Here is a 13004-nt window from a genome sequence, read left to right on the forward strand (position 1 = left end):
GTTTCCCACAAACCCAATCATTTCTTTATAAAACATTCAGCGTGCACTATGCCGCCACTATCTATCTCCAAATAGTTCAATGTACTATAATACTTCAAGGAGAATGAAACAGTTCACTAAAAATGAAAAAAAGAAAAGTTTATCTATTACTCTCCCTCAGCAAAAGACTTAACCAGTACTATCATTGGAAGGCAATTTAAAACAAAGCACAGAAAGCCGTAATAACTCCACCGGCCGTACTTGGCTGCAGTTGCAAAACAATGCCACAGATTTTGCCTTTTCCCCGCGAAAGCATTATTCAACCTCCGCGCACTGCTTCCTTCGCTTCACGACACACCCGAGCCGAACCTTTCGCTATTGTTTTAACCTAACCGAACTACCCGAACAGATCCATATCAGTGCAAACAGTTTCCCTCGATTTTCAAAAAACCTCATAAAGCTGCATCTGTTTATGAGCGTCTTGCCTTCCGTAGGCGCGTTGGCACGACCCGCAAACCGCGCGTACGCCGGAAATGAATTGCCACCGATATATACCGTCGCTTTTCGAACCCCAATTTCCCCAGTATTGTACAGATGTAGATGGTGAAGAGAGAGAGAGAGAGAGAGAGAGAGAGAGAGAGAGAGAGAGAGAGAAAGGGCAGGATTTGCCTTTAACGGCGGGTAAGCTTGTGTTTTACTTTCACCGACTTATTGAGCTTACGCGCAGTGTAGCGCCGGAGTAAGTAAAGCCTCAAAGCGGGCGAATGATCAATATTTTCCACAGATTGAATCTTTTGTTCTCCTGCTACTGGATGTGGTGGAACGGGGAACTTACCAAAGTTGACTGCAGAAAGGAACAAAAGTCCCACCAGTAGCTTCATGGCTGGAGTTACGATTATAACCAGCAAACACGCTGACTTACGCTGAGCCCCGTCTGTTACGCTAAGAACCCCGCACGAAGAACACACGCGCCTCTAAACACTTAATTGCGTTACTGCTGGCCGGGCGGAGCGAAGCGTGGAAGGATTAATTTTCTTTTTTCCGATCACTGACCGACCTTCCAGTAGGGCGTCAACGGGATTAGTCGTCCGGTCCACTTTCACACCAATTCGCTTTCCCTTCCCCCGGTGAGCTTAATCCTTCCCAGTGAGGCACAAAACAGTGACGTAGAGCGCTGGCCTTGGAAGTTCGTTGTTTAGCGTGAACACAAACACGGTCGTATCGAGTCCGCTGCAAAGAGATAGAGGGAGAGAAAGAAAGAAGAGACATAAAAGTGAATGAGTTTTTAACCATTAGAGAAACAGGGCAGCTTTTCAGCACTGATTTGATGCGCGCCACCTCAATGAGGTGGAAGAAAAGGCACCATTTTACTGCCACCAGCCGGAAACCGAGGGAGCCTCCATTCCCCATAAACAGTAATGAATGAATGAATGAATCAGCGCAACAAAACAATGTGGAACAAGCGCGACTGGAAGTGGAAAACGATTTCTTGTTTCTTGAGCGGCAGCCAAAACTCTTTCGCCCATCTCTGGAAAGGGGGAAAATGCATTTGCGCTTACTTTGATTGCTTTTCCGTCCGTCGGATTGGTTTAGCGGTAGGGACAATGAGTCGTGTTGTTGCCTTGCTGATGGGGACCGCGCGATGCGGGTAAAAGTTTTTGGTGATCGCGTCCCTTATCAGTGTTTCGTTATCGGTTGGCATAATCGTATTTTTTTTCTATTCGAAAAATCGATTTTTGCATTCACCAAAATACGCTTTTCGCTTCGGTGGGAGCGAGTACTTTTCCACCATTTAAACATAAAGATGCAAGATATGCTCCCGTTGTAGTCGACTGCCCAACAACATCAACCGCAACACAGCGCAGTGAACTGTTGTGTACGTTATCGTACCATCGCTTCGTAGTTCCAACAATAGGGGGAAGGTTAAATCATACGCTCTTCAAATATTTCCCCATCCACATCCTGCCCCATCCTGTGTGTTTGTGCGTTTAACCACCATCATCAACAAAAACTCCACCAAAGTAAGATTGGCTTTCTTTACGATTATTAGTGCAGTTTAGTAACCTCTTGCTGCGTACATGTGCCCCGGGAACTTATGCTGTAACAAGCGTGTTTACAGTGCTCGCGCAAACCCCGTGCCCGTACATACCCGGGCCAGCCTTTCCCGCGCGTGAGATATCGCCGAGCTGCAAACCACATACACACACAAGAACGCAACTTGTTCGCTCAACAACCATTGAACTTCTTATCTAAACACATTGCTTTCACTGTGTCCGATGACGCTGACGAAGCGATGCGCGTAGTGGTGCGTTACGATCGTATAAATATTTATCATGCTCGTCTAGACGGCCGCGTACTAGCGCGGACTGGCTACCTCCAGCGCCCAAGGAGGTGAAACATACATCGCTCGAATCACCGGCACACACACACACGCACTCCTCGCTCTCATTTTTCAAACCGCTAAAATCACATTTTTCATCCAATTAGTTTTCAGCGCGTTCTTATTGGTAACGGTCGGGCGGCAAAGGAAAACAAATGGCCACCGCCGGGCCAAACCGATTGGATTAATTTGATAACGTTCGCCCGCTTTCGGTTCGCTGTGTATCGCTAACACATTACACTGGCGCGTCATTTGCGATCCGCTGAAACGGTGCGGTTGTAACCAGGCATTATGTGCAAATGTACGATCACGAATTACACTGGTAAAGCTGGAAGAGTCGCATCACCTCCCGCCTTTAGCTCCCAAAACACCCAGATCAGTGCTGGGGAAAGGAATGTGCACTTGCGAGCGTTTTTGGCAGGTGTTCAATTTTTCGCGTAGCAAAATCGAATAATCGTAATCGGTTGTTTATTGGATAGTATGCGGCACGCGGGGGCTGTGTTGGGCGTATATTATTGAATATACGGCTGAAATTATGGATCGTTGTACTTGCTTAACGATGTGGCAGATGTTCCGACAGGGGTCACTGTTAAGGTGCCGATAGGAGGCGTGCAAGCAAGTTGGTAAGTATTGTTGCAGAACTGTTAATTCAAACAACCTCTTGAATGAGCTGTAAATCAATCTTAATCGAGTGATAAAGAAAGCATTAATAAAAAATCTCACTTACGCTTACAGATAGATTGAATCTGAACCAAATTCGGATTGGAAAGTTATCTGGTTCAAATGAGAATTGGATGCGTAAACATAATCCATTGAAATTAATTACAGCTCTGGTGATTTCAATTCCAATTAGAAGCAAAGCTATATGAACAGTATGTTAACGTTTATAAATTGCATGAGCTTTATAATATTCTAGGATCATTTCATATTGGTAAAGACCTCTTCAAACTGAAATTCAACTGATTAAACATGGCTACACAACTATTTTAGTCACCTTTAACGCTAATTTAAAATTCAATCAATTCATTTCCTCCAATGCGTAGTGCATTGAATGAATATAACGTTAATAAACTACACAAAAAGTACAGTTTATTAAGCTTTTCCACGAAAAGTTTTTTTCCCTTCCAACTCGAAGCAACAGTCAAGTGCAGACATATACGAATGCAATTGCAATCGGGAAAAATTGGACTGTGGATTGTAAATCAATTGCCGCTATAATCTTCTCAACAAAACTTCTCAAAGCAGGAAAGCCTTTCCGGAGCACAGCCCCACCAAACGGTCCTGTTCTAGAACCATCTCTATCGCACTAGGTCCGTGAGTTTGAAAGGTTCAAGTGTGGGGAAGAAATTTGCAAAGATTCATAACCGCGAGAGCTCTCTCACCAGCCCTCCTTTCCACTGGTCATCCGACGAAGTGATGCTTTACAGCTGGTGTGAAATAAGTTTGCCAGTGACTTGTGGGTTTTCTTATTCTTTTTTTTTTTTTTTGGTTGGTTTGGTTTGCTTTTGTCTGCATCTTAAAAGCCACGAAAAGACACAAGCAGCCAGCTAGCAACAGCAAGTCCAGCATCAGCACGAGTCGCTTTTACTGCATTCATCGCTGAACATCGAGACCGTGCCCAAGGGGGATGGGTAGTAAATTCATTGGAAAAGCTTTACATAACCGCAACCGTTGTTGGAAGTTTTCAGCCCAACTTCCACAACCACACAGCGTGGAGGCTTCCTGGCAGCCCCGGGGTCACCGAACAGGCAGTGTTGTTTAGTTACGGCTTTAAGCTCCAGAACACATCGCCCCGCTGTCTCGTGCGGTAAGGAAACATTGACCGAAAGTGCCACTAACAGGTGTTTACTGATAAGTTAAATGTCTCAGAGCACTGCATGATGGAGGACGTTTGTTTGTTTGTTTTTTTTTTTTTGCTTTACATGGCAGTTTTGCTATCACTTTGCTTCGGTCCCGAACATGATCGAGTTGCCGTTATCTAACAGCCAGGTGGGTCCAGGTTGAAACATTTTAACGGAGATAAAAGGTATCTGTAGTGCACACAATCGAAGTGAATGTAGCAAACGCTAGACGCAGACCATTTTACCTACCTTTTTTCTCGTATGGCTGGCGACGTTTGTTTTACGCTTAGCGCCAAACAATCAACAGCAGGTGCAGCTCGATGCAACCGAGACCGATTAGCTCATAAATTTACAAACAATCGGATTAGAATGGCACACTCTGGGTAATTAATTTATGACCCACTCGGCACGGTAACGGCCACGGCTTAATTTTTGACTCCAAAACGGGGATGAAGCTTCACACTAGTGCTTTTAGCATCAGATCGTTTCTTTTGTATATATTTTTGTATTTTCATCACACAAAATCGATTCCGTTGGTGGATTTATTTTAATGGAATGGAAGAGCTTTCGCTACAGTGCACACAGTGCGTGTTTATGTTACAACGAGACAACGGGTCATAAATCTATGCAAATGCTTTATCCTCCTGTCTGCCACAGCCGGATTTGATACTCTCAATTTTTGTTCAATCAGCATCAACAATAAACACACACACGCGCAGCTTATCGATCGTACTCAATATGCTTTTATTACACACTACAATTCGTTTTACGATTACAAACAATTCACACTCCATTTTGTACATTAAAACACGCTTTCGCACTTTACAAAAAAGGCTGCTGTATCACATTATAGCTCCTCGCAGGATGTAACACGCATTACCACGGGCACGGTAACGATCAACTTCAATACCGCACGCTCACCAGTTGCACCCATGCCAGACAGTAAAATGGCAATTTTACAGCACCAATTTTGACCATCTTTTATGCGTGCGCCGTTAAATTATGCTCACGAGTTATTGCTCCTGCATGTAGCGATAAATTCACACCAGGACCCACACACGCACACACATCCACTGATCACACTGAACAAGAATCGCATATACACACACACACGCACAGGTCGTATCGATACGAGATGCAGGATGGAATAAAATGGTACGATGAGCCGTGAGGAGAATGGTCGCCGAAAAACTCTCGACAGCGAAAGTTTGCGGTTAGTGGGATGAAATTGACATTAAGATTTGCGGCTTGCACGGTGACCACGCGGCACTGCGTGGACGGTCGTGGTAGGACAAAAGGAGAAAACACACGCACACACACACACACACGAGAGGGAAATGGCGAAGAAGGTTGGAGAGACGGAGAAACATTGGAACCGCTCTAGGGACTACATAGGTTTTAAAATCTTACGATCGTCTGTAGGTTACGATAAAAAATACAGCACATTCATATTTACACGCAACACGGCACTGTTTGCACGAAACTTTTGACAAGCACAGGTCGCGTTTTGGGCGTTGGTAGAGGTGTTAAAACTTGTAGCAGAATATTTACAGGCCATTTGTACTACTAGGTAAAAACTACGGCTACATTCACTACAGAAAACACGATGTTGAAGTTGGATAATAGTGCCAGAAAATGGCATGTATAAAACACACACGCACACTCACACACACACTAGCGAAGGACACGCAGCGAGTGAAGTAACGACAAATGTGCAGCGATGCACTTTCTACACTGCCATCCGGATCGGTGGTGTTGCACTGGTTTGTGACTGTTGGAACCGCTCGGTACCCTCCCGAACGTATCCATGGAAACGGTGAGTCACGCTTTGTGTGTAGTGTACGGGTAGTGTGTACAGCAAGCAAGGAAACTGCGCCACGGCCCAGTAGATGAGGGCGAAAAGCCGTGAATGCTAAACCACGGTCACGAACGCACTGAAACGATAGCCGCACCGCTTGAAGACGCCACGGTTGGACCGCGCTGGTTGGTTTGGCGCTCGTGTTTTTGGCCACCGTGCATTGAGTGTGTGCCGGCAGCACCAGCAGCAACAGCATCAGCACTCATGTCGTGGGTGAGTTTCGTGAGTTCCTTTCCAATGCGTGCGAGTGAGCGTAATCGGGTGGGGAGTGGTTTTGCTTCCAAGTGAGTGCAGGAATGTTTACAAATAATTGCTTCATTTTGGCCAATTGGATTTAATTTAGTAGAATTTGAAGATTGAATCTTTACAAAAATTAACAAAAAATATTACAAAGAATGAGAAATTCTAAAAATATTAACATGTTTCCTCTCTTGCATCAAAACATAAGGAATTCCAAAAAGTGATAGTGATGCTGTCCATTTGCTTAATTATTAAAACCTTAAAATTCAAAGCTTTTTGTAGATTTTATTCTTCACACAAAACTCTGCTATGATGATGTAATAAAAGCATATAATATTGTAAGCTATCAAGTATAACACAAATTCAATGTTAACAAATTTGAAGGATAGTCAAACCAACCTCAAACCTAACTATATACGCACCTTCAACATGTTTTTCATGTTTGTTTTTATTTACTTTCAACATACCATATCTTATCATCATGTTTAATTATTTTTACTCAAAAATTTACCATTTTTTAGGATTATATTAGATTTTGGATCAATCGTGAGGACCACTTCAGCTTTACCCAAAACTAGCTAAGTTTTTTGTGTTTGAAAAGCAGTCTTTTTTACGCTCAACAACGAAATCAATTTCCTATGCTTTCCGCCGCTCATATATCAAAAGGTAACTGTAGATTTTAAAACAACAACACGATAAAGAGGAAGCTCATATTAGCAAATTATCATTGCGGCCGGAATCATTTACCACACACCTCGCAAATGAGACCCCATTAAAATAACACACAATAATTAAGCCGCTTAGCAAAAAGACCTCACCTCCTGCACTTACACTCTACTGAGCCGTACCTTCGCCATAATCAACCAGCGCTGAATTATGGCGTAAAGTATTAACCATAATTTTCGCTACTAATCTGCGCACTAAAATCAGCACCGTGTACGATTAGTTTTGCGGAACCAAGCTGTGGAAAGGTTTTCCCCCCAATGACACCCCCCAGGTGCGATGGCCCCCGCTTAATGCACTCGACATAAACCAGACGATGATGCCCGTGATAATGATGATGACGGTAGTAATAAATTTCGCTCCGGCAGTAAAAGACTTCTGCTGGGAGATAAATTTTCTTCTCCCCTCCCCTCCTCGCCCCCTCAGTTTGGCCAACTTTCAGCACCCGGTTCCGGGCTGGTACTGCCTAATCCTGCCGACTTTTAACAGGTGGTAGTCAGTCGGGTGTTGAGCGGCCGAAATCTGTGCGCCTACCGGGATTGGACCTTTTGGCTGGAGATCTAAACGGGTACGGTTAGGTGCATTTGTTTGCATCACCCGTCAACTGGGTCATGGCAAAAATCAAGCACGTGTGCATGCTGCCCGCTCCGGAATGCATCCAGCCGAGCGGAGTATCATTTGGCATGGCATCCTCCGCCAGCGCCATCGCATCGTGATTAATGGCTACGAACAAACGGACCGTGTGCCTTCCGGGACTCATCTAATTTGTCGCATTTAATCATGGAAATAAAGAGAGAAAAAAACCACCTCACTCCCTTCGCCAAACCTCGATGTGGGCCAAACCAAATGCCAGCTGCTCACTGGGACGCTGGCTGTGCCGTTTGCGCTGATAATAAAACCATTTTCCAGCGATGGCGCGAGCCATCCGGTGGACGCCGTTCTCCCAGCGGTATTTAAATAAACGATTATAAACGATAATCGACGAGCGAGCCGAGCCGTTTTTTGCCGACCCTTTAACCGTTTTGTCATCCAATTGGAACATAATTTGATGGTAGCGTTTTGGTTTTTTTTGTTTGGGGCAGAGTGGATTTTGTGTCGCTTGCGTGGATTTAATTAATTGTGCTGTGCTGATTACTCGCATCACGCCAATGGTCGTGATGCGGTGACAAATGGTTGCGGTGAACGAGCTCTAGCGTAACAAATACGGTTCGGCACTTAAACGATGGGTTGCATTGGTTTGTGCCGCGTGGAATAAAGGCAGAGTTGTTTAGTGTCCCGATTAGTGCGTTACAAAATGGCTTTTTAATATTTTGAATTGTTTTTGCTGCAGCATCCATCATGACGAAGGGTTGTTTAGAGTAAAGGCAACATTTGTTTAGGAAGCTTGAAGAACCGCCCGCAGTTTCTCATCAAAGTGCGCCCAAAAGTATGCAATTTGCTGCACAAAATAGCTTCAATTTTAATTTTCCAAGTTAAACCACCACTTTCAAAACAGCTGGCCACAATTGCACTTTGTATTTATTAAATGACTGCAGAAACTTTTATCGCACTTTTCTCCTGTTCAATTACTACGATGAAAGTGGTTCTCTCTGTTTGCGGCATAGTTCCGTATCGGGCAGATTCTTCCTGTTTTTTCCCCCAACACCAGTGCCATTACACTCCATACATATGCATGAACCGGAAGCTTCACATACTGCCCCAATAAGCAGCCCGACACTGGTGTACTGTCTTACTAAGAGGCAGATTGGTGACTTTTGGCACCAACTACTAAGCTAGAACACGCTTCATATGGTAACACCGTCTCGCAATATACCGGCAGGGATATTCGCACCGTCGTGGAGAGTGGGGCAAATCGTACGCCCACTTCTAATCTATTTCCACTTACGCTTCTCCGCGGGTTTTACGAGCGACTAGCGTTGCGCGGGTGGAGCGATATGAAATATGGTCGCATATAAAAACGAACTGCTTCCCAAAAAAAAACCAACCTTCCCACCCGTACCGCACCAAACGCGTACAAAAACAGCTTGTCTCGCCGCGGTGCAAATGGTTCGGGCCGTCGGTCCCGGTGGCGCCAGCGACAGCACATGGTACTTGGCCCGTGCACTTGGCGGAAGAAAATACAGGAAGTAACACGCACATTGACAGCGAAATCAATCGAACCAATGTTCGCTTGCTTCTTACGTTTTTGGCGTAACCAGTCAAACACGTTACGCACGAAAATCGATGTGCCGTACGTGCCGGCTTTAACATGCCGGCAAGCAGGGAGTCACTTTAAACTTGATCTACTACCTCCGCATTTTGCGCCATTGCATACGAACCGCACCAAGCATCGTTTGTTTCTTCCGATACATAAAAATCTAACCGACCTGCCGGTGTCGGTGGCATCAGCAGCAACAAAAAGGCAGTTCCAGCGTGCGGTCGTCGGCTTATGGCGTCCAGCGTCTGCAGATCTCCTGACGATCCAGACAGAATACTTATACGCTACAGCTACAGCTCGCTAGCTAGCACATTCAAAGGGGCGAAAAAAAAGGGATACGATGATTTCGTTGCTTTCGTTTCGGGTTTTTTTTTCCTTGCTTTCCTTCGCTTCACTGGTGCGATCCGGAAAACAAAGTGCTTCATTCTAGTTGCCAGTGACCGTAAGCAGCTCGAGCCGGTATTATATCGTAATTTAAAGCTGTACGACTAGCACACCGCCCAGCCTGCATGTGGTCCGGAAGTGTAAGTAAAGCTACAGACGACTAGCTGCTTGGCTGCTGGCTGCACGAAAGGGTGTGGTTTATTTTGGTTTACGATCGTCTGAGTGAGGATGCTGCCACTGCTTGCCACGCACCCCCGGAAGAAAGAGGACCTCGCGTTGGCAAAAAATAGGGAGAGAGCTTTTTTTTTTTAAAGCTCACAGGAAGATTAACCATGTGGTAGCAGATGTGGCAAGTACGACAATCACGTCAGAGGCGGAAGATGTTCCTGGAAAATGTGGTGAATTTAGTACCTATTGGAACACGGGAGTACCACGGCAACAAGCAACGACAAATCGTAGATTGTACAGTTTTCGTAGAATTTATCAATGAAATTGTTTATAAAGCAGCATCGCAAGTCAACGTTCTTCTTGTTTCAAGGGCCAGCTTAATCAGCATAGCGTAGAAAATCATGAGTTTTTTTTCAGAAATCAACTCCTTCCGTGTACGGTTTTAATAACTATGCCGAGCTTTTGATGTCAAAAGAACAAAATGCTTCCAATTATAAAGCTTACAAGATGTTTCCAGTTACAAGATCATGCCATTTAATGAGCAAACATTTTTATCACATCTTTCACTGGAAAAGTACTTTTCATTGAAAAAAAGCCACACTGACGCTCAACCGTCCATCGCTGCTGTTCATTTCTGTTGAAAGAATTTCAATTAAAATTTTGCAAAAGCTGCCTTGTACTGATTTTTAAAACTATTTTTGTGCAAAAAAAAAAATGACCAAAACTGTAAGTAACCACCGAGCTTCGGCAAAACTTTCTGCCTCAAACGTCATCCCGTAAAGCTTACCGTAATGAACCTTTTACCGGTACCGGTAAATGGCCGAACGGAGCAGTTTGAAACCATGTTGGCACCCCGTTTGCCTGCTCCAGCTTAATGGAAAGGTAAGTCAATGGAATGAGTGCACTCTCTCTCTCTCTCTCTCTCCCTATTTGGCTTCTCCATGCTTGTTCCGAATTGCAGCAAAAATGTGATCGTTTTCGTCGTAAAAATTTAAATCTTCAAGCGCTACATCCGCAGCTAGCAAGCGTAAAAATCACTTACCCTCAATGTCCCTTTTAAAGCCAATTTCTCCATTAGCTGACACGGTGCAGTGAATGAGCTTTAAAATGCAGAGCATTGTGCCAGTGTGCCAGGATTTTTTTGACTTTTTGTACGGTATGTTTGCCCATTCCAGCGGATGGAGCAAAAACTCATCCCTCCGATCTGTTAGCGATAGTGAGACCGTAGCACACACGATGCGCGATGGGAAGGAAAATGCAAACGAAGCGTAAAATTGATTCTTTTACATTCATTCCTGCCGGCTAGTGTATGCTCCACGCCGTCATTCTTTAGAGCAGCATCATTTCTTTTCGCTGCTGCCATGAAACCCATTCAATAATTGAGTTTAAAAACCGATTTTCATAGCTTTATCGTAATGGATTGAGCGGTGCTGTGAATTCGCCTAGAATACTGGGCACACTCTGTACATGGGTTTAATCAACAATGACAATAAAGTGTAGCAATCGCTTTCAACGCGCCTGTAATGCCGCAGTAATACAATTATCTTCGCCCCCGGTTTTGCTGATCGTACAACCCGTCCGTGATTTATTATAACATCACACCCACCGCGCGTAGTAAAATTATTACATCTGTCACGCGGAGGAGTTCCAAGGCTGGATGTCCTTTTCGCACGACGTCCTTCTGCATCCTTTGCCCTATCTCGCGTGCACCCCGGGGACGGAAGGGACGAAACTTAATTTGATTTTAATTCCAGATTGCAATTGCAAGTCACATATCCCTTGCCTACTCGGTCCCTTTTATGGCTTTGGTAGGGCTCTTCCCGCAGAAAGTTCGCCTGCTTGTGATTGTGCATGTGTGTGTGTGTCTGAATGAGAGAGACAGAAAAGCCCATTTTCAGCTATGACGATCGGATCCAGCCGGCCCTACGGTCAATAATCTGTCAAGCAGTATGGATCCGTTTAATTACATTATCACTGGCGGGCACCAGCGTAACGCACGCCGCTTGCGTTCTGTTCGTGCTTCCCCGTAAGCTTCCCTTTCCGCTCGGACATTAAGGGGTTGTAAAGGCGTTCCGCAGCACGACTGTTACCTGACTGGCACCGATAACGAACAGTCAACTTTTGCAAACTGTCCGATAATTGACATCTGGCTCGAAAGGGCCTCGGACCGGAGCCGTTCCACAAGCGAATCTGGTAGCTGTAGTGTTTCGATGTGCCGAAACGTGAGAGCGTAAATTTGTGGGTGCAGAATGGTACATTAAATGTGTGTCAATGTTACCATGTTTGGCTTAGGGGAAATGGAACAAACCAAACGTTTTGACAATCTAAAAGAAAGGCATTATGAGATGGAGCTTGTAGTTCAGTTCTATTTTTGGAGACACTCTGTGAAACTGTGAAACACCCAACATACAATATTCCTCATATCGATTGAATGCATATTGCAATGGTTTGAGTTGAGCGTTCCTTTTCTATTTTACATTTTAATTGCATTTCTGAGCAGAAATGCGCAAGCTTTTCGAAACAATGCACCACAGTTTGTAGCTTCAGGAACAGGCACAGGAAGACATCCTCGCAGTCATCTTTCCGCTCCGAGACGAAATGCCAAATGCTCCGGTTCACCTAATGCTGGGACAAAATTTATCATTCATTCCATTTCATCCACTCAGAATATTCCCATTCGAAACTTTGCCCAGGCAACGGCAAACCGTCGAGCAAAACTTTCTCCCTAATGCCCGCTCCAGCATCATGGTGTGTGTCGTGTGCCGTGAAGCGAACCAGCCGTCTGGAACTGGAATCTAATCCTTTTGCCCTTGATTCTATTTTGCATGCTAAGTAGAAACAAGACAAGAACATCGTGACAGCTTCTGAAGCCTTGAAACAGTTTAGCAAAATATGCCCATGCACGGTCGTTTGTTTATGAGCAAACTTTTTTTGATTTTGTGACAGGCGCAGGAATTTCATCACGACGTGTGAGGCGACAGCCGAGAGCCGGGGGTTGGTTTTTATTTTTCCGCGACATAACTTTTCCAACCCTTGGCCACCCTGGTACGCTCTAGAGTTTGCTGGTTGCAAACTGTTCAATGAAGTGGTAAAACTATCCCCATTCTTAGACGCTCCTGTTGGCCCGGCTGGAGATGTCTATTCAATTTGAAACGCAGTCTGAAACGATGTAGTGTGCTGGATTTTCCAACTGTTTGCTTCGCGTCCGGCGTCCGGTAAGCTTGATACACATTG

The 13004-nt window shown here is 44.8% G+C and overlaps 1 protein-coding gene across 1 annotated transcript in view; it reads right to left on the reverse strand.

Moving 5' to 3' along the window:
• The window catches only part of LOC120947676 (relaxin receptor 2-like), a 29951-nt gene extending 23519 nt beyond the window's left edge, over positions 1–6432 (reverse strand). Inside the window, exons 1-2 of the mRNA XM_040363214.2 lie at positions 4450–6432; positions 815–1209 (exon numbers count right to left, since the gene is read on the reverse strand). Coding sequence (XP_040219148.2) covers positions 815–860 — 46 coding nt within the window. The 5' untranslated portion in view covers positions 861–1209; positions 4450–6432. The remainder of the gene's footprint in view (positions 1–814; positions 1210–4449) is intronic.
• Positions 6433–13004: the final 6572 nt, after the last annotated feature.

This window comes from Anopheles coluzzii, chromosome 2 (assembly GCF_943734685.1).
Source record: "Anopheles coluzzii chromosome 2, AcolN3, whole genome shotgun sequence".
NCBI classification, from domain to species: domain Eukaryota; kingdom Metazoa; phylum Arthropoda; class Insecta; order Diptera; family Culicidae; genus Anopheles; species Anopheles coluzzii.